This window comes from Carlito syrichta, unplaced genomic scaffold, assembly GCF_000164805.1.
Source record: "Carlito syrichta isolate Samal-C Ts95f unplaced genomic scaffold, Tarsius_syrichta-2.0.1 Scaffold305651, whole genome shotgun sequence".
NCBI lineage: Eukaryota > Metazoa > Chordata > Mammalia > Primates > Tarsiidae > Carlito > Carlito syrichta.
Genome location: NW_007249747.1, coordinates 274,032 through 299,541, shown reverse-complemented (window position 1 = coordinate 299,541; position 25,510 = coordinate 274,032). Strand labels below are relative to the sequence as shown.

The 25,510-nt window shown below is 36.0% G+C and overlaps 1 protein-coding gene across 1 annotated transcript in view; it reads left to right on the top strand.

The window, feature by feature from the left end:
- Positions 1-25,510, top strand: part of TTC3 (tetratricopeptide repeat domain 3) — a 147,452-nt gene that overhangs the window by 80,704 nt on the left and 41,238 nt on the right. Inside the window, exons 21-32 of the mRNA XM_021714458.1 lie at positions 2,407-2,527; positions 4,988-5,110; positions 5,879-5,980; positions 7,687-7,779; positions 8,687-8,748; positions 9,731-9,867; positions 10,894-11,220; positions 14,426-14,677; positions 18,034-18,080; positions 19,260-19,316; positions 20,720-20,793; positions 23,493-23,657. Coding sequence (XP_021570133.1) covers positions 2,407-2,527; positions 4,988-5,110; positions 5,879-5,980; positions 7,687-7,779; positions 8,687-8,748; positions 9,731-9,867; positions 10,894-11,220; positions 14,426-14,677; positions 18,034-18,080; positions 19,260-19,316; positions 20,720-20,793; positions 23,493-23,657 — 1,560 coding nt within the window. The remainder of the gene's footprint in view (positions 1-2,406; positions 2,528-4,987; positions 5,111-5,878; positions 5,981-7,686; positions 7,780-8,686; positions 8,749-9,730; positions 9,868-10,893; positions 11,221-14,425; positions 14,678-18,033; positions 18,081-19,259; positions 19,317-20,719; positions 20,794-23,492; positions 23,658-25,510) is intronic.

Genomic DNA, 25,510 nt, shown 5'->3' with positions numbered 1-25,510 from the left:
CGCCTCAGCCTTCCAAGTAGCCGGAACTACAGGTGCGCGCTACCATGCCCAGCTAATTTTTTGATTTATTGCAGAGACAAGGTCTCGCCAAGTTGCCAGGTCTGGTTCGAACCTGCTGGCTCAGGAAACCCACTTGCCTCGGCCTCCCAAAGTTCTGTGATACAGGCTGAGCCATTGAGTCTAGCCGTATGAAGATTATTTAAACTAGATGTGTGTATATATTCAAAGATATCATGAGTTAGGAATAAAAATCTCTTCTTGGAACTCTATTGTAGTTGTAATCTTACCCAAAATAAATGAATATGAAGCTGTTCTCTAAATGTTGCATGTCTTAGTCTTGTCCTCTCAAAATGTCTATATGACTCTTAGGGGACAGGATTCAATCTTGAGCTTAAAAATATACATATATATTTTCTGCCACTTGCACCCAGTATGTATAGTAGTAGGTATGTTAGGTAACTTTATCAAGAAATAGTTGTTGACTGATTAAATATTATTCATAATTTTTAATTATCTTTAAATTTTCATCTAACTTGTAAGGGGAAATTTTATGAGATGCTGGGGAACCCAATCTTAGATTACTCGATCTAGAATCTAATCTAGAACCTCCATTATGGATTTTTAAAGATTAAAGAAAATTTTTTTTACTTCTTGAAGTTACTGCCTGGCTAGGCTGATCAGGTAGATGCAGGGAAAGTGAGTATTGGGCAGTCACCTTTATAGTAATAGCAAATGACATTAGTTTCAAAGTTTAGTAGAAATTATTTAAGACATACTTGCTTAATCAGTGGTGACACAGATCTTCACAAGGTCCAGAGAAATAACAAATGTCTAAAATCATGGAGGTTGTGGTAAATTGAAAAGTCTTTATCATGTTGAAAGGCATCTACCTTTAATTTCTAAATATGATGTGGGACTAAATGCTCTTTTCTGGCATTATAATGTGCTGTTTCTTGTTTGAATTACTGCTGTTTATAATTGTCTTATTGTGGATGCGGATCTAGCTTTCTTGCACTTGAATCTTTCTGTAATTAGAGGAAAAAATAAGTTTTTTGAGTATTTTTTTGTTTGTTTTTTTGAGTCAGAGTCTCATTCTGTTACCCAGGCTGGAGTGCAGTGACATAATCGTGGCTCACTACAACCTCAGCTTCCTGGGATCTGGTGATCCTTCCACCACAGCTTCCCGAATAGCTGGGACTACAGGCATATGTCACCCTGTCCAGATAATATTTTTATTTTTTGTAGAGATGAGGTCTTACAATTTTGCCATACTGGTCTCAAACTCCTGGGCTCAAGCAGTCCTCCCACATCCACCCCAAAAGTGCTGGGATTATGAGTGTGAACAACTGTGCCTGGCCCCAAAATAAGTTTTTAAATTGGGAAATCATTCCAAGATTGGAGAAAGCAGGAAGCTTTCTTTTTTAGTAAGAAGAGAAGAATAAAGACTTGGTTCACTTTATAATCCTGTACTTTAATATTCTTTATTCAATGGACTGCAGGAATCTATTGACATTATTTCTTCAAACCATGAATCAGATCAGAACTAAAGCATCTCAATTTATACTTAAAGCAATTTAATTACACATTTGTTCTGTTAAACAAATTCACTGCTTTATTGTTGAAGAAAGATGTCGGCTGGACGCGGTGGCTCAGCCTGTAATGCCAGCCTGAGCCTAGGGGTTTGCAACCAGCCTGGCCTACTTGGTGAGACCTCATCTCTACCATAAATCACAAAAATTAGCCAGGCATGGTGGCGTGCTTCTGTAGTTCCAGCTACTTAGAAAGCTGAGGCAGAAGGATTGCCTAGGCCCAGCAGGTCGAGGCTGCAGTGGCCATGAGCATGCCACTGCACTCCAACATGGGTGACCGAGTGATACTCCAACTCAAAAAGCGAGAGAGAGAGAGAGAGAGAGAGAGAGAGAGATATCCAGAATCCGTGATCCTTCAAAAAATTTTTTCAGCAGAGAGATTTTTACTATAGACATTATAGTAGAGTCATATTTTAAAAAAATAATTCTCCTTTTTATGATTAATTAGTTGAAGTGGAGATTTGCTATTCTAATCTACTTTAATTTAGTTACTGAAACAAAAATAGAACAGCCAAATTATTTTTCAGTTTTAATTGTTGGAAACTTTAATTTCAAATAAGTTGCAACTTTAACAGGACTAGTGTGTATCTACCACAATAAAGCTATATAGAGTTGTGCTTAATGTATATTGCTATTTTATTATAACAGAAGAATGTTTTGTTTTTTAAAAAATTAGGTTACATTAAATATTTCTGTCCAGTGATTTCTCAAATGTACTCTTCCCAGTAAGCTTGAGATCATGGTGACTTTTGTTGTGGTGAGTGAAAATATCATGTCACATCTTTAATACCTTCTTTCTTCATAATTGTGACTTTAGATTTCTAGAAGCTCTCAATCACTTTGAGAAAGCCCGAACCTTGATTTATCGTCTTCCTGGAGTGTTAACTTGGCCTACAAGTAATGTGGTCATTCAAGAGTCTCAACCAGAGAAAATAAAGGTAGCCATTTATTTCTGCAGAATGTTTCTTATTAACCATAAAAACTCATCTGTATTGACTGACTCAGATATCAGAAAACAAAGAGGTAGAAGTGCTCTAACACTGAATTTCCCCTTTAAAATCTAATGAGAATCCCAGACGTTTATTGAATGTTTCCTGTGTGCCATTCACCTTCCATTTATCATTATGTATAATCCTTACAGCAGTCCTATGAAATGGGAACTATGATCATTCTTATTTTACACGTGAGAAGGATTAAGTTTAGATAGCTTGAGTGATAAGCTCAAGGTTAAACAGCATGCCAGTGGTGGTCCTGGGACTTGAATCTAGGCATTCTGACATCAGAGCATGCATTACCAAGCAGAAGACTGTAGTTGGTTGTACCTAAAGGGAGGTATAGCATTGTTGTTTCATCATAGTTACTACTGTTAATGAGATTGTACTTAAAGATTTGAAAATACGAATTTAGTCTCATATCCAGAAGCATAAGGATGCTTTGCTTATTCTAGAAAGAATAAAGTATGTGTAGATTGACTAAGATAAGCCTTTCTCACATATACTCAGAACTTGCTTTTGACTAAAGCTTTTTAAACCACAGGGGTCAACTTTTACAATTCAATAATAAAAAGATATCATTTAATTGAAAAGTAGACAAAGGAGCTGAGACAGGTCTGCAAAGAAGATAGATAAATGGCCAATTAGCACATGAAAAGATATTTAGCATCAGTAACCATCAGATAAATACAAATCAAAACCACAGTGAGATACAACTTCACACCCACTAGGATGTTGGAAGACAATAAGTATTGTCAAGGATGTGGAAAAATTGGAATGTTCAAACTTTGCTGATGGTGATATAAAATGGTACAGCTTCTTTGGAAAATAGTCTGGCAGTTCCTCAAACAGTTCGACATAGTGTTACTGTGTCTTACTTAGTCTGTGTTGCTATAAAAGAATACCTGAGGCTGAGTAATTTGTAAAAAAAAGATTGGCTCATGGCTGTGCAGGTTGTACAAGAAACATGGCACCAGCATCTGCTTCTGGTGAGGACCTCTGGCTGCTCTCATTCATCACGGAATGAGATGAATGAGAGCAGCCAGGGGAGCCAGCATATAGAGAAAGGGTGGGAGATGGAGGAGAGAGAGGGAGAGGTCAAATACCTGAACTATAGCATGCCATATAACCCAGCAATTCCACTCCTAGATGTGTATAGAAACTTATGTATGATTTTTCTTAGCTGCATTATTCTTCTTATTACTAATATGAAATCTCTAGAACGGGCACATCTGTATATAGGGACAGAAAGTAGATAGTGATTGCCCAGCCCCAGAGGTTAGGGAAAAATAAGGAGGGACTAGTAATGGGAATGTAGTTTCTTATTGGATAAATAAATTTAGATTGTGGTGATGGCTGTACAACCCTGTGAATATGCTAAAAAACCCCTGAACTGTACACTTTAAATTGTATGGTGTATTAATTATATCTCAACAAAGCTGTTATAAAAAAAAATATAACACAAAACACAAGGATCGTTGAATTTTCTTCTCTTCATAAAAGATTGAGATGGCGGCATAGGAACTATTGATAACAAAAAGCCGGCACTAGAAGTGTGGAGTAAATCCCTTGGGACCTCATTAGCAGTGGAATAATTCTCAGGAAATCACAAGCTCCAGGGGCAGAGATTAGAGGAGGCAGATGGATGGGAGTATTAGGATCCTAGATGAAGTGGCATTAGGAAAGGGGAGAATAGTAAAGTCCTCAGGGTTATCCTAGAGTTATTCTACCCTTGACTGCCACTTAATCCTTATAGGAGATTTCTAAGAGTTGTAAATCATGAAATGTGGTTAGGTGGTTATAAGAGAGGAATATGTTTTGATTCTGAGTTTCCGAAGTTCTGAAAAAAAGATTTCGTTCAAATCTCTTTTTTAATCTCTCTCATGTTTTTGTATCGGCCTCCTTTTAAAAGGAAAAACTTTAAAAGTTGTGTATAATGATTCTGAAATTGTTATTTAAATGAATGTGTTAACTACTCTTATTTCATGTAAAACACTCAATACTCATTTATAAAAGATTTTATTAACAATGTTGGTTGCATGTGTGGTTGACTGCAGTGTTGCTTCAGTGAATAGAAATACTCAACATTTCTAATGCCCTAATACACTCTCTGACAAATGTATAAAATAACTCTCTAAGAGTGTTAGTTTCACACTTAATTCAGAAGATTTTATTTCATTTAATGGAGGTGTTCGCTTTTATGTCCATCTAATATGCCTTTGGGACAAATATAAACAAATTTTTTTCTAAAAATAAAAAGTCATATGTAGTTTGCTCTTGGCTAAAAAAAAAAAATGTAGTCATTCCTATGCTGAAAATATTTTGATGGCAAGAGATTATTAAAATCACAAGCATTTTTATTGACAGATTAATGTAATAGTATCATTTTTGTTTATTTTGTCTTAGATGCTATTAGAGAAATTTGTTGAAGAATGCAAGTTCCCTCCAGTGCCAGATGCCATTTGTTGCTATCAAAAGTGCTGCGGATATTCCAAAATCCAGATATACATAAGTGATCCAGACTTTAAGGTAAATGGTGAATGTACAGTGGGACATTAACTTGCAAAAGCATGCCTTAAAATAGATTTGAAACATATTCTGCAATTAGAGGCACCCAAGTTCTCTGGCTTATTGGCAATTTTATGTCTTCTTGTACACCCTATTTCCCAGACGTCTTTAGGTCTGCATCTTCTCAGGTGGAAACCCAGAGCCACCAAAATAAACACTGTGGGCTGGGCTGGTGACCTGAGAAAGCAGGCTAACTAATTCCTTTTCCTTTTTCTATCCTTTATTTCTTGTAACTGCTTAATCCTTAGGCAGTAGGAAACAAAATGAGATTGTTATCTGATTTGTTGCAACTTTAATCTTATAAAATGTGAGTCCAAAATCTAAAGGTCATTGTGATCATTGAATTAGCCTCTGGAGACCTAAATTTGGGATAAATTCTGGTACTTAATTGAGTAAGTTACTGGTTTATTCAAGAAGTTAGTAGCTACCCACTGTCCCATTGCCCCTGCTTAGTAAATAAGATGAAATAATGTTATAAAATATTTGATATACTGTATAGAATAATGCAACTCTATATCGTAGGAATGAATATGTCAGTAAAGCTCTGTATCTCTGGCAATATGCATTTTGGAGTACAGAAATATTATACTCCCTCATGAGGAATAGAATGTCTAGTTATGTCTGCCAGGTGAATGCAACAATTTTCTTTATATTAATATGTGTGTTATGAGTGAATGTGTGTGCATAGACGTCTTTAAAATGTGAATTAAAATTTTTTTGAAACTGTAGGGTTTTATACGCATCAGCTGTTGCCAGTACTGTAAAATAGAATTTCACATAAACTGCTGGAAGAAGTTAAAAGCAACAACTTTTAATGATAAAATTGACAAGGTAAGGCATAATAAGATTGTCTAGATTTTTCAGTGTACTTACTGTTTGTCAATTTTTTCCCCCCAAGAATTTCAGAAGATGACATAAGTGAATATAAATTATTTCCTGAGCATTCTAGACATAATTAGGTTTAATTTTAAAATTTTTATTTAAAATTGCTTTAATAATAAAGTGGAAAATAAGAATTTGTTTTTATTTATAAACTATGAAGGCAGTAAAAAATAATTATCTGATTTTAAAATGCAGGTCTAAATTAAACACTGATAATAATTTTAGTCTTCCTTTTTAAACTTTTGAGTTTTTTTTTTTTTTTTTGAGTCAGAGTCTCATTCTGTCACCCAGGCTGGAGTGCAGTGGCATGATCCCAGTTTACCACAGCCTTGACCTCCTGGGCTCAGGCTATCTTTCTGCCTCAGCCTCTCGAGTAGTTGGAACTACAGGCACATGCCACCATGCCCAGCTAATTTTTTGATTTCTTTGTAGAGACAAGTTCTTGGCTATGTTTTCCAGGTTGGTCTTGAACTCTTGGGCTCAAGCAATCTCCTGCCTTGGGCTCCCAAATTGCTGGGATTACAGGTCTGAGCCACTGTGCCTGGTCATAATTTTAGTTTTTTAGAGTAATTCGTTTACTCACTTGAAAGTTTTGATGTAAAATTTGAGGTTTCAAAATCAAAAGTAGATAATTTGTACTAAGAAAACGACTCAAAAAAATTTTTTTAGTGCTAGAGGAGGAGGATCAATGTTAGTTTTTCACTGCCATTTCTTCTTGGTGTTTTTTCTTATTATCAAGATAATGATGTTAATTACCATTAGCTTATTATCAAGGAAATGATGTTAATTACTATTAGAATTATTGAGAAAAGGCACAATTTTACAATCTTACTTGTATTCATAGAGTTTGTTTCTAATCTGCATAAACTATGGATCTTTTCCTACCCTGCATAGGCTCACGTAGACCACTATCTTATTGGGGAAACAAAATAAGGTGATTGTACTGTGTGTCGTTAAGCAATAGGTATAATTTAAGTTTGGTAGAAATAAATTCTCATGTGTTGTATGCTTGCACATAGTTAACTAAAGATAAAGTCATATGAGCAAATTGCTATTGCCATTGAGTCACTTCTATGTCTTTGTCTTACCTAAATTGAGTTTCAGTAGTGATACACTCTGCCTTAGTATTATTAACCATTTCCATGGATTTTAAATATTCTCTGTTAATTAGTCAGCTTTCACTAGGATATGCTGAGGTAATATGCAAGTCAAATATCTTGTGACTTACAATAAGAGAGGTGCATTTCTTGCTTACATTACTTGCCCTGAAGTTCTGCAGTTGTTGACCAGGGATGGACTGTAGCAACTCCATTCTATGTGACTGTATTCTTTGTTTCTGAAATAAATTGAAGAGTGCCACTTTTCTGGAGCATTGTTCTTGTGCTAGAGGGAAAAGAGCAATGGCCAGTTCATGCAGTATTTCTTAAAGCTTTTGTTTAGACATGGAGTATATCATGTCAGGTCACCTTGTATTGATAAAAACAAGTTGCATGGCCACACCTACACCCAGAAGTGTATTCTTCCTACAGGAAAGCTCTCAAAATCGTATGGCAATGAACAGTGTCCTGAAGACTTTCAGCCCATGTTTTGACATTATATGTTTATGGATTTATCCCCCCACAGACATAACATTTTTCTTCTTTTAAATTATATAGGATTTTCTGCAAGGAATTTGTCTTACCCCTGACTGTGAAGGTATCATTTCTAAGATTATTATCTTTAGCAGTGGTGGTCAAGTTAAATGTGAAGTAAGTATCTAATAATGAGGAAACCTTATTAAATTGATAACCAAAATGTTTATACCCAAAATGTTTAAACATGATTTAAATTTGTGGAAGTTGTGTGGTTTGGATCTTATCTTTTCCAGAAAAGACACAATTATTTAAGAAAATATAGGAGGCCGGGCTCAGTGGCTCAGCCTGTAATCCCGCGCTTTGGGAGGCCGCGCTTTGGGAGTGAATTACCTGAGCCCGTGGGTTTGAGACCCGCCTGGGCAACTTGGCGAGACCTCTTCTCTAAATAAATCAAAAAAATTAGCCGGGCGTGGTAGTGCGCGCCTGTAGTTCCGGCTACTTGGAAGTCTGAGGCGAAAGGATTGCTGGAGTCCAGCAGGTGGAGGCTGCAGTGGCCGCTCCACTCCAGTCTGGGTGACAGAGTGAGACTCCAACTCAAAAAGAAAAAAAAAAAGAAAATGCAGGAAATATTCTTCATTGTCACATCTATCTATTTGTTAATAGGAAATGAGGCTTTTTACATTTTAGTTTTATTTGTACTCTTTTTGATAACTTCATTTATTAATCCCTAGTAAACTTTTGGGAATTGATGGAGGTGCAGGTTATTAGGGAGGGGAAGAGTATCTTAGGGAATTACCTTTAACCACTGCATCAGAGTGGGTAGTTGTAATATTTGTGATAAATTAGATCTAATGTTTACTTTTTTTTTTTTTTAAGTTTTTCCTAAAACATCTACTCTCTTGTTCCTCTTTTCAGTAAATTATTTTGCTAAAACTTTCTGGGCTTTTGTCTGGGTCAGAACATCATCACTGTTTTCTATCAAATTGAACGTTGACTGTGTGCTTCCGAAATACTTGTTACTTGTGGTTTTATGCTCATGGGAGTATGAGACAAATTTTGAGTATCTTTGTTTTATTTAAAGTTTGAACACAAGGTCATAAAAGAAAAGGTTCCAAGACCTATTCTGAAACAGAAATGTTCTAGGTAAGATTTTTAACAATTATTTAATTATGTCTCTTAGAATATAATTCTGTTAAGTACAGATTTCTAAATTTTGCTGTTTTTTAAATGGGCTGTGCATACATATATATCCAAATAGGTGTTTTTTTTTTTAATGATTCTTATGGATATTTAAAACTTAAAGAAAAATAGCCTAGAATGTTAAATACTAAAAAGTTGATTCAGAATCATTTAAATAGTGGTTGAATTTGTAAGTAAAATCATAGTACTTGATACTATGAAATTACATGTTTTAGATAAAAATTACATCTTTTTCTCTTGACTATTTAAACTTTAATTCCAAAAGCATTTTTCTTCGTATGTCTTTTCAGAAAACATTTTCAACCAATGATTATTTCTTAACCTGAAATACTGGATGTACTGTCTAAATTATTCACTTCTCTGTATCTTTTTGTTCAGATCAAATAATTCAGATTTTTTTTTTTTTGGTCCTGCTTCTTGTTTTTCATTCTAAAAGTGATTCTTTTTCATCATTAACAAGAAAAAGCAAAAGAAATTATGAACAGAATTATTTATTGGAGAATTCATTGTAACCAGAACATCTAATTCCATGTTTTGAATTATTATTGAGAAGTGAAAATAATATTTCACCATGGGATCTTTCTTAGAAATGAGAGTTTGCATATATTATCTTGCACAGTAATTTACACTATTCCTGTTAACCCTATGCAGTAACTTATATACATGGAAATAACATCTATACAATCTATACGTTGCATCTTTAGAAACCACTTCAGTGAAGTTCTTGTTTTCATGAAACAGGTTGCCTTTATTTTGATGGAACAGACAGTTTTTTATATTGACTAAAAGATGTAGGCCTGGCTCTAATTAAAAAGGAAAACTTCTAACCTGTTGATTAGAAAGTAGTTTCTACAGTAGACAAAGGACAATAGTTCATTGAGCTTATAACAAAAGTAAATTATCACTATTTGTAAATATTTATCAGTCTAGAGAAGTTGAGACTAAAAGAAGACAAAAAATTGAAGAGAAAAATCCAAAAAAAAGAAGCAAAAAAATTAGCACAAGAAAGAATGGAAAAGGACTCAAGAGAAAGTAATCCACCCAAAAATGAAGAACAGAAAGGTATGCAGAAGTCCATGGCATGATAAGAATAATATATCTTGCTTTAAAGTATAAATGTAAATATTCATTTTATTGGGTCTTATGCTAATTGTTATTAAATTGAAATATAGATTGTAGTTTGTATTTTAATACTATCACTCTCTTCTGGGTTGATGTGAAGAGCACTGACTTTAGAAGCAATACACAGAGATTTCGACACGAATCCGCCACTAACTCTAAGCAAACTGTGTGTCAGTTTCCTCATATCTGAAGGTGGACATAATATATGACCTATGTGTTGTATGTAAACTCTGCTATGTAGACTTAATTTCTAAAAAGTCAGTCTGTAAATTAGGCAGTTTTTAGACAGTTCATATAAGGTACCATAGAGATTATCTAGTCCAGTCTTCTATTTTATGCTCATTTTGTCTTCATTTCCCCATTAACGTGGGAATGTCTCATTGGTAATTTTACTGTTGCTGTGTAGATGTTGGCTAATATGTTTATTTTCAGTTTTGAGTTGAAGTACGTTTTCCTCATGTTCTACAAATGGCTGTTTCCAAAATGAAATGTTTTCTAATTGCTATCTTTATTTTTTATCTAGTATTCCATTAATGTTTCACAAATCAGTCAAAATTATTGTATTCACTGAAAAAATTTTTATTGGATGTATTTTATCTTTGCATGCTTAATAATGACTAACATTTATTTAACATAAATTTAAGGTATTTGATAAGGCTGAGTTAGGATTGTTGAGGGACATTACCTTCTTATTTTAGAGGTACTAAGGTTTTAGATGCTACTACTTGAATGGTGCAGAACAAAGGTTATAAGGTACTTTTGATATTGTTTGGTTTAATGTGAATGTTCATATCTTTCCAAAGGTATTGTTAACAGTTATATTTTTAATTGAAGTTTTTTGAGTAGTTTATGTACAACAACATAAATATTTTATATTATTATGTAATGTTACCTTATTTCTAAGTTTATATCATTGCAAACTAGTCCTGTTTATCACTTTAACTAACCATCATTATTTATCCTTAGAAACTGTAGACATGATTCAAAGCTGTCAGTTCCTTGATGACAGAATTCTACAGTGTCTAAAGCAGTATGCTGACAAGATTAAATCTGGTATACTGAATACTTCCAAACTTCTCAAAGAGTTGCTTTCTTGGAAAGTTTTGAGCCTAGAAGACTATGCAACCTGTTTTTGTAGCAAAAATTTTCTAAATGAAGCAGTGGACTATGTTATTCATCACTTGATTCAGGAAAAGAATAGAGTAAAGACAAGGATATTTCTGCATGTTTTGAGTGAACTTAAAGAAATGGAACCCAACTTAGCCACCTGGATCCAGAAACTTAATAACTTTGGTATGTCCCTTTATATTCTAGAGTGATATATGTTGTTTTCCTATTATGTCACTTACAACGTTTTAAATGCAGGACTATAAATTTATATGGTCAGGCCACGCGGGTGGCTCAAGCCTGTAATCCCAGCACTTTGGGAGGTCAAGGCGAGAGGATTGCCTGAGCCTAGGGGTTCAAGACCATCCTGGGCAACTTGGTGAGACCTCGTCTCTACAGTATATCAAAAAATTATATGGGTGTGGTAGCACGTGGCTGTAGTTCTGGCTACTTGAAAGGCTAAGGCGGAAGTATGACCTGAGTCCAACGAGTCATTGGGGTGGCCTTAAACATGCCACTGCACACCAGCCTGGGCAACAGAGTGCGACTCTGACTCAAAAATCAGTCAATCAATTAATCAATGTATATGGTTAAATAAACTATTATACACAAACACACATACACACACACACACACACACACACACACACACACACAATTTTTAGGTTATTTTAGAGGTAGTTTACAATATACTTTCTCAAAAGGTGTAAACAAAAGAAAGGTCGGTCAATAAGGAAATCCTATATCATATATTATGCTAAACTATTTATAAATGTGTAGATCTGTAAATACCAGGCACAACAATTTGTAAGTAGCACATCGTGGAGTCTGCTTTCTGTGGAGTGCCCTCTGGGATAGTATAGGTTGGTAGCTGTGTTGAGAAAGAAGAATAATCTGAAATTAAGATTTTTTTTGAAGAAAAATTTAGAAGGAAGAGTAGATGGGACTAATTGTTTAGGGTGACCTAAGGCAAATCTATATCTAAAATTCTATTTTATTTTATTTTTATTTCTTTGAGTTAGAGTCTTACTCTGTCACCCAGGCTGGAGTGCAGTGGCACGCTCACAGCCACCACAGCCTTAACCTGTTGGGCTCAGGTGATCCTTCTGTCTCACCTTTCCACATAACTGGAACTACAGGTGTGTGCCACCATGCCTGGCTAATTGATTGATTGATTGATTGTAGAGAGAGGTCTCACCAGTTGCTCAGACTGGCCTCGAGCACCTGTGCTCAGGCAGTCCTCTCACCTCCACCTCCCAAAGTGCTGGGATTACAACCATGAGCGACCGTGCTAGCTATATCTAAAATTTAAGAGTAACATATGCTGGGGTTGAACTAGGCTGTTATAAATCATAGTATTATACAACTTCTTACTCTGTTCTGGCTTTCCTATTTTGGCTGAGAGAAGGGAAAGTTGAGCAGGACCTCACCTTTCCCCCAGGCAGACTCTTTCTCAAGGTCGTGCTGGGACTGCAGAAGGCTTCTGCAGGTACTGTTGTTGTCCAACACTAGGTAGGGATGCTTTGGGCTCCTATCAGGTGCCCAGGGCACTGTTTATCTTCGTGACCAGGATAGCAACTGGCCTAGCACAATGGTTGATTCACTTGGCAGTTGTTAGATAAGAGACTAAAGAGAGCCACCAGAAAGGGGCAGGGCCTTTTGCAGCAGTCTAGAAAATGGAGCCTGCCAAACCCTTGCCAGCTACCTCCCACCTGCCTGAGTTTTTAGAGACATGAGGTATTAGAATTTTAGAATTTCAGAGAAGATATTGGTCAATTTCTGTCAGTAGAGATAAAATAAGATTGCGGCAAGTTTGGCATAGTTAGATGCTTAAATGTTCCCATGGAGCTTAGATCTTCATAGATTTCTGTTCCTAGAAAGTGATTCTTAAGTAATAAGACTGTCACTAGTGAATATCAGGTAAGTAAACACAGTTATTGCTTAATCTGCTTTCGGATATAGACTCAAGACTGAAGCAGTAGGCTTGTTGGGTTATGCTATATGTGCAAGAGTACCAACCACTGTTCATTCAAGTAAACCCAGCATTCGAGCCTTCTGGCACACTTACTGGCAGGAAAATGTGATGTTTTTATATAATTCATGTTTATTTTGAAGATTAAAGGTATTGTTTTAATGAGGATGTATGCATACTATTTATACTTGCAATTTCTGTTTAAAGTTATGAAATGAGTTCAAGTGTGTTTATTACTAAGGCTTTATTAGATAAACCGACATTAATAAAAGCAAGTAACATCCAACTCCTGGCATTCCAATTCCTTTTCACAAAAAAATCTATATAGTAGAGTCATATCGTGTACATATTTAACATAAGAGAAGCCAATTTATATGTTCAGCAAAGATGGAAGGAGGAAAAGAGAATAAGAGAGGGAGAAAGAAAGAGAAATAGGGGGACCCCAGAGAGAGAAAATGAATATTTCAATAGTAAACACTTCCACCTGTATTTTGCAAGCTCTGATCTGGGTTAGGATTGTAAATGTGGTATTTCTTCATTGGCTTTCCTTAAAACTTTTAATGTATGAGTACTTTATATGGTCACTGATTCTGGTATTTAAAGATGCTAATTCTCATGCAACATGATCTCTACAAGTTAACTTTTACATCCAGAAGAACAGCAGTCCAGGGTAATTCTGAGCATTCTCTGCTTCATTTGTTGACTTGAGAACCTAAGATCCATGGAAGAAAGAGGTGATCTGTATTAGAAGCTTGTGGGAAAATTGAACAGTCCTTTTTCCTTCATGTTGGATGTATTTGTAAGGAGAGGGGATACACTGTCCTTTCAGTAGGCATGGGAGATTGCAGCCACTCTGTTTTCTGATTTGGAAAATGGAGAAAAAAGCAGGAATAGTGACCACCTTGACTTTTAGAGAGGAGGGTAAGGACTCATAATATTTTGGAAAACAACGAGAAGTTCTTGGAGGTGTTGGAAGAGTTTATCTAGTTCCTCTTTTAAAGCATTTGGAAAGATTTTGCATATTCTTGACATTTTGTTACTATAGAATACATATAGAAAAAACATTAAAATCTTGTTAAAACATTAAAAACTAATTGGAATAAAAGTCATTATAAATTAGTGAAAACATTGTTATATTCTTAAAGGAATTTAATGCCATATTTTCATCTCCTAAGTCTAATAAAGATAACTATAATAATAGAAATCTAATAGATACGAATTGTTGCAATTAGGATGTCAATGCTCAGTGGTGTTTCCAAAATGCGTGATAGCTTGAACAAGTCTGTTCTCAAGTATTTAAATGTTTTCACTGAAAATATAAACAAACTATAATACAACTGTTTTAAAAGATGTGAAACTGAATATGATTCTACAGTAAATAATTTTTCCCTTCTCATTTGAGTTTTGTTTTTGTTTCAGGCTTAGATGCTACAGGACCCTTTTTTTCTCGTTATGGGGCGTCTCTTAAAGAGATTGATTTTAGTGTCATGACTTTTCTCTGGAATGAAAAATACGGTCATAAACTCGACTCTATAGAAGGAAAGCAGTTTGACTATTTCTATGAGCCAACATCATTGAAGGAAGCACGTTGTTTAATATGGCTGCTAGAAGAACACAGAGATAAGTTCCCAGCATTACACAGTGCTTTGGATGAATTCTTTGATATAATGGGTATGTGGAACAAGTTTAGATTTATGTTATATCTGATCTTAGGAAATGGACTTAGCTTTTTAAAGTACTTAACAAACGAAAGAATGAAATCATTATGGTACAACCAGTTTATTTGGGGAAGTTAGTGATTGACTATAGTGATTTTTTTATGTCATTAAGCTTTTACTTTATTGAGCTATTATAGAGATGCTTAAATGAGTATGTTATACAGACTATACACCATGCTTTTCCCATCTTAGATATTTTGACAGCAACACGGAAAAGATGGCATATTAAATGGAGGAATATATTAGCAAGTGGTTTGATTTGTAGCACTTAAGAAAACACATTGACCTACAGAAGTAGGTTGATGTTTGCGGAATCTAAAAGAGACATCACTTCTGTTTTAATGGGAAGAGCCTAGAAGTGGGGGTCAGAAAAAGTGGGTGTGGCACAACTTCTTCCCTAATTTAGTTCACTAAAAACTTTGTAGGCCCAAGTATTAAGAAGGAATGCAGAAATGCTTACAGTAGTTCCTGCTCTTGAAGATCCTACTATGTTCTAGAATAGGGAATAAGAAGAGTGCATTAATAACTGTAATATGGTATTAAGTTCAATAAGGGGAGACTAGAGAAAGTGCTGAGGGCTTTAAAGGAAGAACCCACTACTTTACTTTTTCCTGGGAGAGAGAGAAAAGCTGTGGTCCAGGGGTGGAGTCTCAGATGGGCTGTGAACATGGAAGTAGAATTGGACATATCAGGGCTCAGGTAGGACAGAAGGGAATTGGGGGGACCTGTCTGTGTAACAATATGGAGTCCAACTTGGCAGATTAGGCTAATTAGTAGATAATTCCTTAGCTTTTCTTGGATCTTAATTTCCTTATCATTAATGAGATGATTTGGAATCAATGATCTGTATAGTCCTTTTTACTTGAAAGTTCTAATATCCTTGGATTTTAAATTACTTTTAATTTCTCAACTTTCATATTACATGTACATCTCAGGATAATCCCTCTCCCCATCCCTTAGAATTAGAAGTCTACTTTATATATTGTTAGGCATTAGATTTTACATTTCATACTGTTTCTTTTTTTGTTTGTTTGTTTGAGTTGGAGTCTCACTCTGTCGCCCAGACTGGAGTGCAGTAGCCGCTCCCGGCCACCGCAGCCTCGACCTGCTGGGCTCCGGCGATCCTTCTGCCTCAGCCTTCCGAGTAGCCAGAATTACAGGCATGCGCTACCACGCCCGGCTGATTTTTTGATTTATTGTAGAGATGAGGTCTCGCTGCCCAGGTGGGTCTTGAACCCGCGGGCTCAGGCAATCCACTCACCTCAGCCTCCCAAAGGCATGGGATTACAGGCTGAGCCACCGAGCCCGGCTCATACTGTTTCTTTTAAAGGGTACATTAAATAGCCTTGTCCAGCAGTGTCACAGATGATAAAGTTCAAATGCAGAAAGCTTACTTTTGTTACGCTTCTTCCAAAGGAGTGTACTCACATTTAGATGACTTTGTCTTTCTAATTACTGCTTTTTTCCTGATGGTGACATGTCTCTTTTTTTTTTTTTTTTTTTTTTTTCTGAGTTGGAGTCTCACTGTCACCCAGACTGGAGGGCAGTGGCAAACTCTTGGCCACTGCAGCCTTGACCTGCTGGGCTCCGGCGATCCTTCCTCCTCAGCCCTTCAAGAACCTGTAACTACAGGCGCATGCTACCACGCTCAGCTAATTTTTGATTTATTGTAGAGACGAGGTCTTGCCAAGTTGCCTGGGTGGGTCTCGAACCCGTGGGTTCAGGGAATCCACTCACCTTGGCCTCCCAAAGTGCTGGGATTACAGACTGAACCACCAAGCCCGGCAGACGTGCCTCTTGATAGCCCAAATTTGTTGCCATCATCTTACTGCTGGTGGTTATAAACTGCTGTCCTGGAACTGAGCTTACAAAATCTGATGTATGTTTGGATCACATACAAGGCAACTAAAAAGGACACAATTCCCTCTTAGCATGTATTCTTCCTGATTCTTGTGTTCTGTACCTAAAATACACAGTACATCTGGCTGCTATTGTTTTCTCTGTTTTTAGTCATGGAGTTGCAAACCACCAACCAAATTACTGTCCATCCCAACAGATTCTCAAGTACAATAGCTCTGCCTTCTATTATCACCTGATATTTTCAGTTTTTAAAGGAAGGAAATTTCTTTAAACTTTTCAAAACCCACTGATCTTGTAAATTAAGATATTCAATAATGTCACCAGTTCTACAGTTTAACTGAGAGTCGCAGTTTCTGTCCTAACCTCTGGATGCATTTTTCCCTAGGGAATTTCTGTTAGCCAAAGGCCCTCTTAACAGCAATATGACTGAACCCATTTTATCACCCCAGAGTCCAATGTTTCCTAAACTTACCTCAGTTAGTAACATTGTTGTGTATCTAGTTTTTAAGCATAAAACAGAGGAATTAGTCGCAACTCTTTTCCCTGTTACTGTTATAGCTAGCTTGTCACCAATCCAAATAAACTTTATCTTTGATCTGTCCTTTCCTAATCATCCTGCCTCCCTAGACCAGGACCTTAGTTACCTCTCCATAATTAGATTATTGCAGTGGTATCCAAATTGGTCTCCATGCCTCTAGATCCTCATACTCATCTTCCTCTTATATTGCAATTAGCAACTTTTTTTAGAACATCTGTCTGATCCTGTAACTATTCGATTCGAGATGCATTTGCTTAGTTTTGCCTACAAATTAAGTTCACATCATCTGTCTGGCTTTATCATCACTCTCCCTGTCTGCCCTCTGAACATATACCTTACTTCTCACTGTGCCCATACCTGCCTTGTGCTCTCCTGCCTCCTGTCTTTGCTCATGTAGTTCCCTCAGCCATGCCCCACCCCTTTGCTTGTTCATTTTAAGTTTAACTTAAATGTCCCCTCCTCTCCAGAGTCCTTCTTGCCCATCCCACTTGGATTTCTCCCTGTGAAGACTAGATTACTTTTCCCTGTGAAGCTCTGTTGCCTTGTATTTCACTGTGGAACTTAGCACATAGGCACAGGTGCTTGCCTTTTGTCTTTTTAGCAGTAGAACATGAGGTCATTGATGGCAGAGACTGCCTCATGCATCTCTGTATTTCCAGCATCTAGCATAGATGGCACCAGAGGCACTCAAATTATCTGAACTGCATTGAAATTTTGTGGATCTTTGTCATTGGTTTCCCATTTAGTCAGCCATTTTGCCCTTGGTTTCTAAAGTAAACTTGTGTCAGAGCCAGGTTAGGAATGGAATACGTCTATGCTAGTAGTATTGGGGATCCTTTTAAGCCTTCAGTGTGTTGTATGGAAATGGAAATGTTGAGTCTCTTCACAAAACCGCCTGTATCTTCCTACAGACAGCCGCTGTACTGTATTAAGGAAACAAGACAGTGGTGAAGCAACAGTAAGTTACTTGATCACTTTAAATCTTATTTTCTATTTGTGTTAACCAAAGGACGAGAGGAGGACCCAGACCAGTGTTTATTAATATCATAGGTGACTTTCCAGAACCAATTTAAGAAGTCTTCTGGATAATGTATACTACTTCATTTTTTTATTTTAAAAATGTGGTAATGTGTACTATTTCATTAGAAAGCTTTTTCTTGGAATTAGAGCAATAATTAGTAAACTCTGAGGCTTACATTAGACAATTTCCATAGTTTCATAGCCAAAGAATGTTAATATTAGGAAATGTTAAACGAGTTAAATGAGAAGAGTTGTTCATCTCCTCGCCTAAGAAATGAAAAGTTACCTTTAATGGTTTAAATTTTAATGTTTTGCTCTGGAAGGAAAACCAAGGGTCTTTGTTTTGAGTAACTCCAAATTGAGTTTAAGTTAAAATAATTTCAGAGTTGTCTTCCATAGCAGGTTGCAATAGCCTTTTATTCTTTCTGGCAAGTCAGAAATTCATCAGTTTAGATAAGTGATTAAATAGAGGAAATAATAGCATTGTGGCAGTTTCCAGGAGAAAGACGCTTAATGATTTTTTTCAGGAACAAATAATCTATAACTAAGCATAACAACTAAAATACTCCATAAGGAATTGAATGCTTCTTTATTCACTGTTTGTTTCCCAGTGTCTGGCCAGGTACAGAATGCTTAGTTTAATTTAGTAAAAGGAATATAAAAATGCTACTATAACATATAACCAGAACTGCTTGAAAGTCTGATTAATTAGTTAAAATAACATGAACCCTGTTGAAAATGAGGTTAAAATGCTGGAATAGTTTAATTTTTAGTGATAACATTAGGCATTATTAAATTTTTCCTTCTGTCTGGGAACGGGGAAACACCCCATATCAACAGGGTACCTGAATGAAACGCAATTGTATACCTAACCCTTAACTGTACCCCACAACTTCATAATAAAAAATAAATAAATAATTAAAAAAAAATTTTTTTTTTCTTATTTTCTATTGTAAGTCATAGTACTTGGGATGATATACTTTATAGCATTATTTTTGGTAAACATTTTATATACATTTAACTTATAACTAGTCTGTGGAAAGCAATGTGGTTTCTTTATGTTGAACTTCATAGTGCTGTTATTTGAGTGTTTATTGATGTTTTCTTCCATTTTTAGTTTAGTTCTACCAAGGTGAAAAACAAAGGAAAGAAAAAGAAGCCAAAAGGTTCAAAGGTATGGCCTATTTTCTGTATTAATTCTTGTGTAAACTTTCCAAAATAATTAATTGGTTATATAAATTAAAATTAAGCAATTTTGGGGATATTTTTGAAACAACTTGAATAGAAACACTTTCTAGGCATTAAAGACATTTTTACAGTCTTCTACATTTTTAGTAAATTTAAGGTTCCTATTGTATAATAGGGAGTCTGGAGACTGTTACTCTTTTTTTTTTTTGAGTTGGAATCTCACTCTGTCACCAAGACTAGAGTGCAGTGACACACTCCCAGCCACGGCATCCTCTACCTACTGGGCTCCAGTGATCCTTCCGCCTCAGCCTTCCAAGTAGCTGGAACTACAGGCATGCGCTACCGCACCCAGCTAATTTTTTTTATTATAGAAATTAGGTCTCGCCAAGTTGCCTGAATGGGTCTCGAACCCTCAGACTCAGGCAATCTACTCATCTCGGCCTCCCAGAGTGCTGGGCTTACAGGCTGAGCCACCGAGCCCAGCCAACTGTTATTCTTTATTGTTCTTTTTATTTTCTAGATATTTCCAAGTGAAAACACTGTTATGATATAGAACTCTGTGCAGAGTGGCCAAGAAGGCTTTGGGGGCGGACAGCTCCAAATGTCATATCTTGGTTTCACCAGTTATTATATGTGTGACCTATCACTTCCCTGTGCCCTAGAGTCTTAATCATAAAACAATAATAGTGATATATGTTAATAACTAATGGAGTTATGGTGCTTATTCAGTAGTAAATGCTTAATAATTATAATCTATTATTATTATGAATAAACCAAATTTTAAGGGAGATATGAAAGTAGAATAATAGTTTCTAGTCTTCAGAAGCTTTTGTTGGAGTTACTTCTGTTATTCAAATATTTATTATCTAAAATATTCAAACTAAAAATGTTGAATACTAATCATTGTAACAATCTCAGAATTGATAGAATTCTTTCCTTCCTTTTACCAGTGGCTCTCATCCAAGCTCATGAGATAAGTAGGGCATCATTTTTAAATCTCATGGTGGGTTCTTCGCGATTCTTTTCAGGTAGAGGGACAGAAAGGGGTAAAGGAATGAGAATGAGCAAAGGGATGAGAGTGAAAGCAGCTTAGAAGTCCCGATAAAGCTTTTCTCCTTTTCTTTCTATGCCTTTAGTTTTGCTGAAATGGGAGCTTAAACTGAGTGACATTTAATTATTTTGGAGCATTGGAAACTACCCTAAATGTTAATTTGAACTTATTTATGGTTGTTGAAGCTTGTTCCTGTTCACAAAAAATTTGGATAGGTTTTATATATTAGCAATTGGCATGTATATTTATAAAAGCATTTATACATTTTAATGCTTTTTTTTCCTTTCATGGAATTTTAAGGTAGAACATCATTGTCATTTTTCTGTCTTTTAAACTAGCCTATGTTAATTGGGTCTGGAACAACTTCAGTAACACCAAATAATGAGACTGTCTCTTCAGGTGAAGACCCTAAGTAAGTACAATTTAAAATTTTGCTTCATTTTAACTCAAATGTTTTCATTTAATGAGTGGTATTAATCTAATGTGTTATAAATTTGTGTTTTATTTCTAATTTCCATTTCTAAATATATACATCTGTTAGGCAACCTTATGTAGTTTCCAGCATGATTGTATTTACAACTTGATTGAATTTATAGCATGGCTTGTAGGCATTAAGAATTCATTCAAACTGTGTTGAAGATACAACACTGATAACATTCATTCAGTGAGTATATATTGAGAACCCACTGTGTGCAAGGCATTGTGGGAAAATCCTAGAAAAATGTCTTGAAATTATTTTTTTTAATTGTTAATGAAGAGAGTGTTTATTGATAATTACTAGCATGTTTGCTACAAGAGGAGAGAAGGAGATGTTTTGGAAGCTTATATGATGTTATGGTTTAGCCTTATATATTAGTGGTTTTCAGTACCATCTGGTTGTTGAAACTGGTTTCACAAAACAGACGTAAGACATAAAACTAGTGTGTAACAGTAATCTTTATTTTTTTTATTTTTTTCAATAGAAAATAAAGTGCAGTACAGTGATGCAATCCCAGCTCACTCTAGCCTTGATCTCCTAGGCTCGAGCGATTCTTCTGCCTTAGCCTCCTGAGTAGCTGTGACTACAAGCACATGCCACCATACCTAACTGATTTTTTATTTTTTATAGAGATGGGTTCTCATTGTGTTGGCCAGGTTGATCTCAAACCCCTGACCTCAAGTGATACTCCTGCCTTGGCCTCCCAAAGTACTGGAATTACAGACTTGAGCCACTGCGCCCAGCCACAGTAGCCTTTTTACATCACATTCCTTTATTAACCAAAAACCTACAAAATGTTTTTTTCCCCCCACATTTCTTAAAGGAAGTTGTAAGAATAGTTAAAATTTGCACAGTCATTTTCACAAATTCTTTAAGTGGAGGAATTTGTTTTAAATTAAAATAATAGCCTGTCTCGGTCTTTTGGGGCTGCTATAACAATATACCATAAGCTGGCTGGCTTACAAACAACAGAAAGTTATTTCTCACAGTTCTGAAGGCTGGAAAGTCCATCAGATTCAGTATGTGGTGAGGACTTGCTTTCTGGTTCATAGATGGTACCTTCTATGTCTTCACATTGTGAATGGGCCGACACAGCTCCTTGGGGTCCCTTTTATAAGGGCACCAATTCTATTCATGAGAGCAGAGCCTAGTCACTTCCCAAAGGTTCTATATCCTAATCTCCGCATCAATGATTAGTTTTCAACATGTGAATTTTCGAGGGACGCAAACATTTAGACCATATCATAACCTTTTTTTTCCCATAATCTTTACTAAGATTAACATTTATGTACACCAGGCATTACTCTAAGGGCTTTACATTTATTAACTCATATAATGCACTCATTCAGCCTATGAAATAGGTGATGTTATTATGTCCATTGTACAGATAAGGAAACTGAGGCACAGCGGTAGTTAAGTGACTTACACAAGAACACAAAGCTTATAAATAGCAGAGTCAGGATTTAAATCATGCAGTCTGATTTTAGAGCCCATACTCAAACTTCTACATCTTTTTAGAGTACTAAAGTGTTATACTCTTTTCTTTTTTTTTTTTTGAGTTGGAGTCTCACTCTGTCTCCAACACTGGAGTGCAATGGCCGCCCCCGGCCACTGCAGCCTTGACCTGTTGGGCTCCAGTGATCCTTCTGCCTCAGCCTTCCAAGTAGCTGGAACTACAGGCACGCGCTACCACACCCGGCTAATTTTTTGATTTTTTGATTGTAGAGATGAGGTCTCACCAAGTTGCCCAGGCGGGGTCTCGAACACGCGGGCTCAGGCAATCCACTCACCTCGGCCTCCCAAAGCACAGGATTACAGACTGAGCCACTGAACCCGGCCCTCTTTTTTTTTTTTTTAAGTGAGATTTATTAAGACAGAAAAGCTCCCAGAGTGGAAGGGGACCTAAAAGAAGTTGCCCATATACTCTTTTTTTAAAAAAAATCTTTTCATTAGTGCCTTTTATCAGTCTTAATCTCACTTTAAATTAATAACAGTTGTAATAAAATCTTCATTTGTTTAGTTATCTTGGTTTTTTTAATCTTGTTTTTTAGAGTCAGAGTCTCACTCTGCCACCCAGGTGGGAGTGCAGTGGCATTCTCATGGCCATCATAACCTCAACTTGCTGGGCTCAGCCTTCTGAGTAGCTGGAACCACAGGTGTGCGCCATCACACCTGGTTAATTTTTTGGTTTATTGTAGAGATGAGGTCTTGCCTTGTTGCCCAGGTTGGTCTAGAACTGGTGGACTCAGGCAGTCCTCTCGCCTTTGCCTCCCAAAGTGATGGGATTACAGGCGTGAGCCACCATGCCCGGTTCATTTGTTTTTTAATCCTCTAACAAGCTACAACTAGTGCAACATTGTTTTTTAAAACCTGGAGTTTTAAAAAATTTGCTTTTGTTAGCAAGACTAAACAGTTAATTAAAAGTGCTTACTCAGAATGCTAGATATAATACTTCTTGACTATAATTGTGAAAGATAACTTTTCTACATTAAGTTCTCTGGTACTATTTTTATTACAACATAGAGCTAAGGAATATATTGCCATCATTGTGTTTATCTCAGTTAATATTCTTCTGGTTAAATAATGAACCAAAAGTTTACCATTCACAGAATTGGGTTTGTTTATTTTTACAGCAGACAGAATTCAGATTCTGTAGGCCCATTTGCAGTGCCGGACCATCTTCGGCAAGACATAGAAGAATTTGAAGCTCTCTATTACCAACACAGTAATGAATATGTTATCCGCAATAAGAAGCTGTGGGACATTAACCCAAAACAAAAAAGTTCAACTCTGTATGAGTAAGTAGGTTAAAATTTCTGCAACTGTTATTGTATACTGAGGCTGCCAATTAAAGATCAGAAGTTGTTTAATTTGTGTCTGTTACATTTACTAAAGGACTCATTTATTGGTTTACAACTTCTGGAGAAGAATTTTTGAGATTTTACACAAAGTTAGTTGAAGATTTTTAGTTATTAAATTTAGAGTCCTAATGATGATTGATTTTGTCAGTTTGCGCTACTGATAAAGATACTTTCTACTTCTAAAACTATTGTAGTATATTCTGATGGGACTGAAAGTTTCTAACCAAATGATAATCTTTTTATCATTAATTCCAAGGTATTCATTTGGCAAAGAATAATATGATCAATTGATTATATTATTTATGATTATATCGGTTTACAATTGATCTCATTGTCCTTATGTTGATGGGTGCAGTTGTTTAGCATCTCAGTATTCCAGGGACAAGTTTGTAGCTTGGAAAGTTTTACCCTCTCATTGAGGAAAAGATACAAGGATGCTATTATTTTTTTCAGCTCAGGGTAATAGTACAGATATAGGACTCTTTACCCCTGTATTATATTAGAGGCTTGACTTCCTGTCACTGATCTAATGAAAGAGAAACATACTTTTCTTTTTAAGTAACTCTTGATGTGAGTTACTTTTGGATTGAAAGTATAAAATTTAATAAATCAAGTTCAAGTGGGGTGGGTAAAACAATTTAGTAAAGAGTTCAGGAAAATCTAGAAAACAGCTTATCATTTTGAGCTTGGCATTAATATATAGTGCATGAGGCCTTTCTTTAGAAAATAAATTGATGACTAAGGTCTGTAACAAAAAAAATTAACTTAAAAGCTAACTGTTCTCCTGAAAATCCAGTCACTCATCCACAATATGGCCATTCTATTTTTCTCAGTTGTATCATTCCTATATAGTCCAGTTATGTGCTCCTAGGTCCCTTTTCATGGTTTTTTGGAGTTGAAATACTGAGCAAATCATATTTCCAGAGAACTTCTGGATGACAACATAGAAACAGCTATAAAATTATACTACTGTTTCTTAAAATATGCTGGAATTTGTTTCAGGCATCCAAAACTGAAGTTAAAGTGTATAGTTTTCAGTAGCTTGTCTCTTAAAGAATTTAGTGCCATTATAAGTGGGAAAAAGTTAAACACTTTATGAGGAAAAAATAGACAGACTTGTTTGTATTTTAAGATTGAATTTACCTCTTATGACAATAGAAAGCAAAGAAGTTATAGGAAGTTGCATTTCAAAACATTCTTTGAATTTTCAGAAGTAAAAACATGATGGCATAAGAATAATGATTTATTTTATTGGCCAATGTATGAAACAAAGAAAAATGAAACTAAACTTTTGATGTGAAAAGGAGTCAAGAATACTAGGGTAACTGCTACAAATTAACCTTTTCTTTACTTTAGTATTTCATCTTAAAATAAAGAATTGGATTAATTTATTTTTAGTGGACCCTTCTAGATCTAACATTTTAACAATTAGATAGTTAAAACAGATTATTCTGAATTTCATTAGTGGTATTGGTCAGTCAAGATAAGGTTAAACACTGTTGTAGATTCCAGAAAAAGTAGCTACATAGCAGAAAGGCTGCAATGATTATTAGTAGGAAGGATTACAAATAAAAATGACGCCGGGCTCGGTGGCTCAGCCTGTAATCCCGCGCCTTTGGGAGGCTGAGGTGAGTGGATTGCCTGAGCCCGCGGGTTCGAGACCCGCCTGGGCAACTTGGTGAGACCTCATCTCTACAATAAATTAAAAAATTGGCCGGGCGTGGTAGCGTGCGCCTGTAATTCCAGCTACACGGAAGGCTGAGGCGGAAGGATCGCCGGAGCCCAGCAGG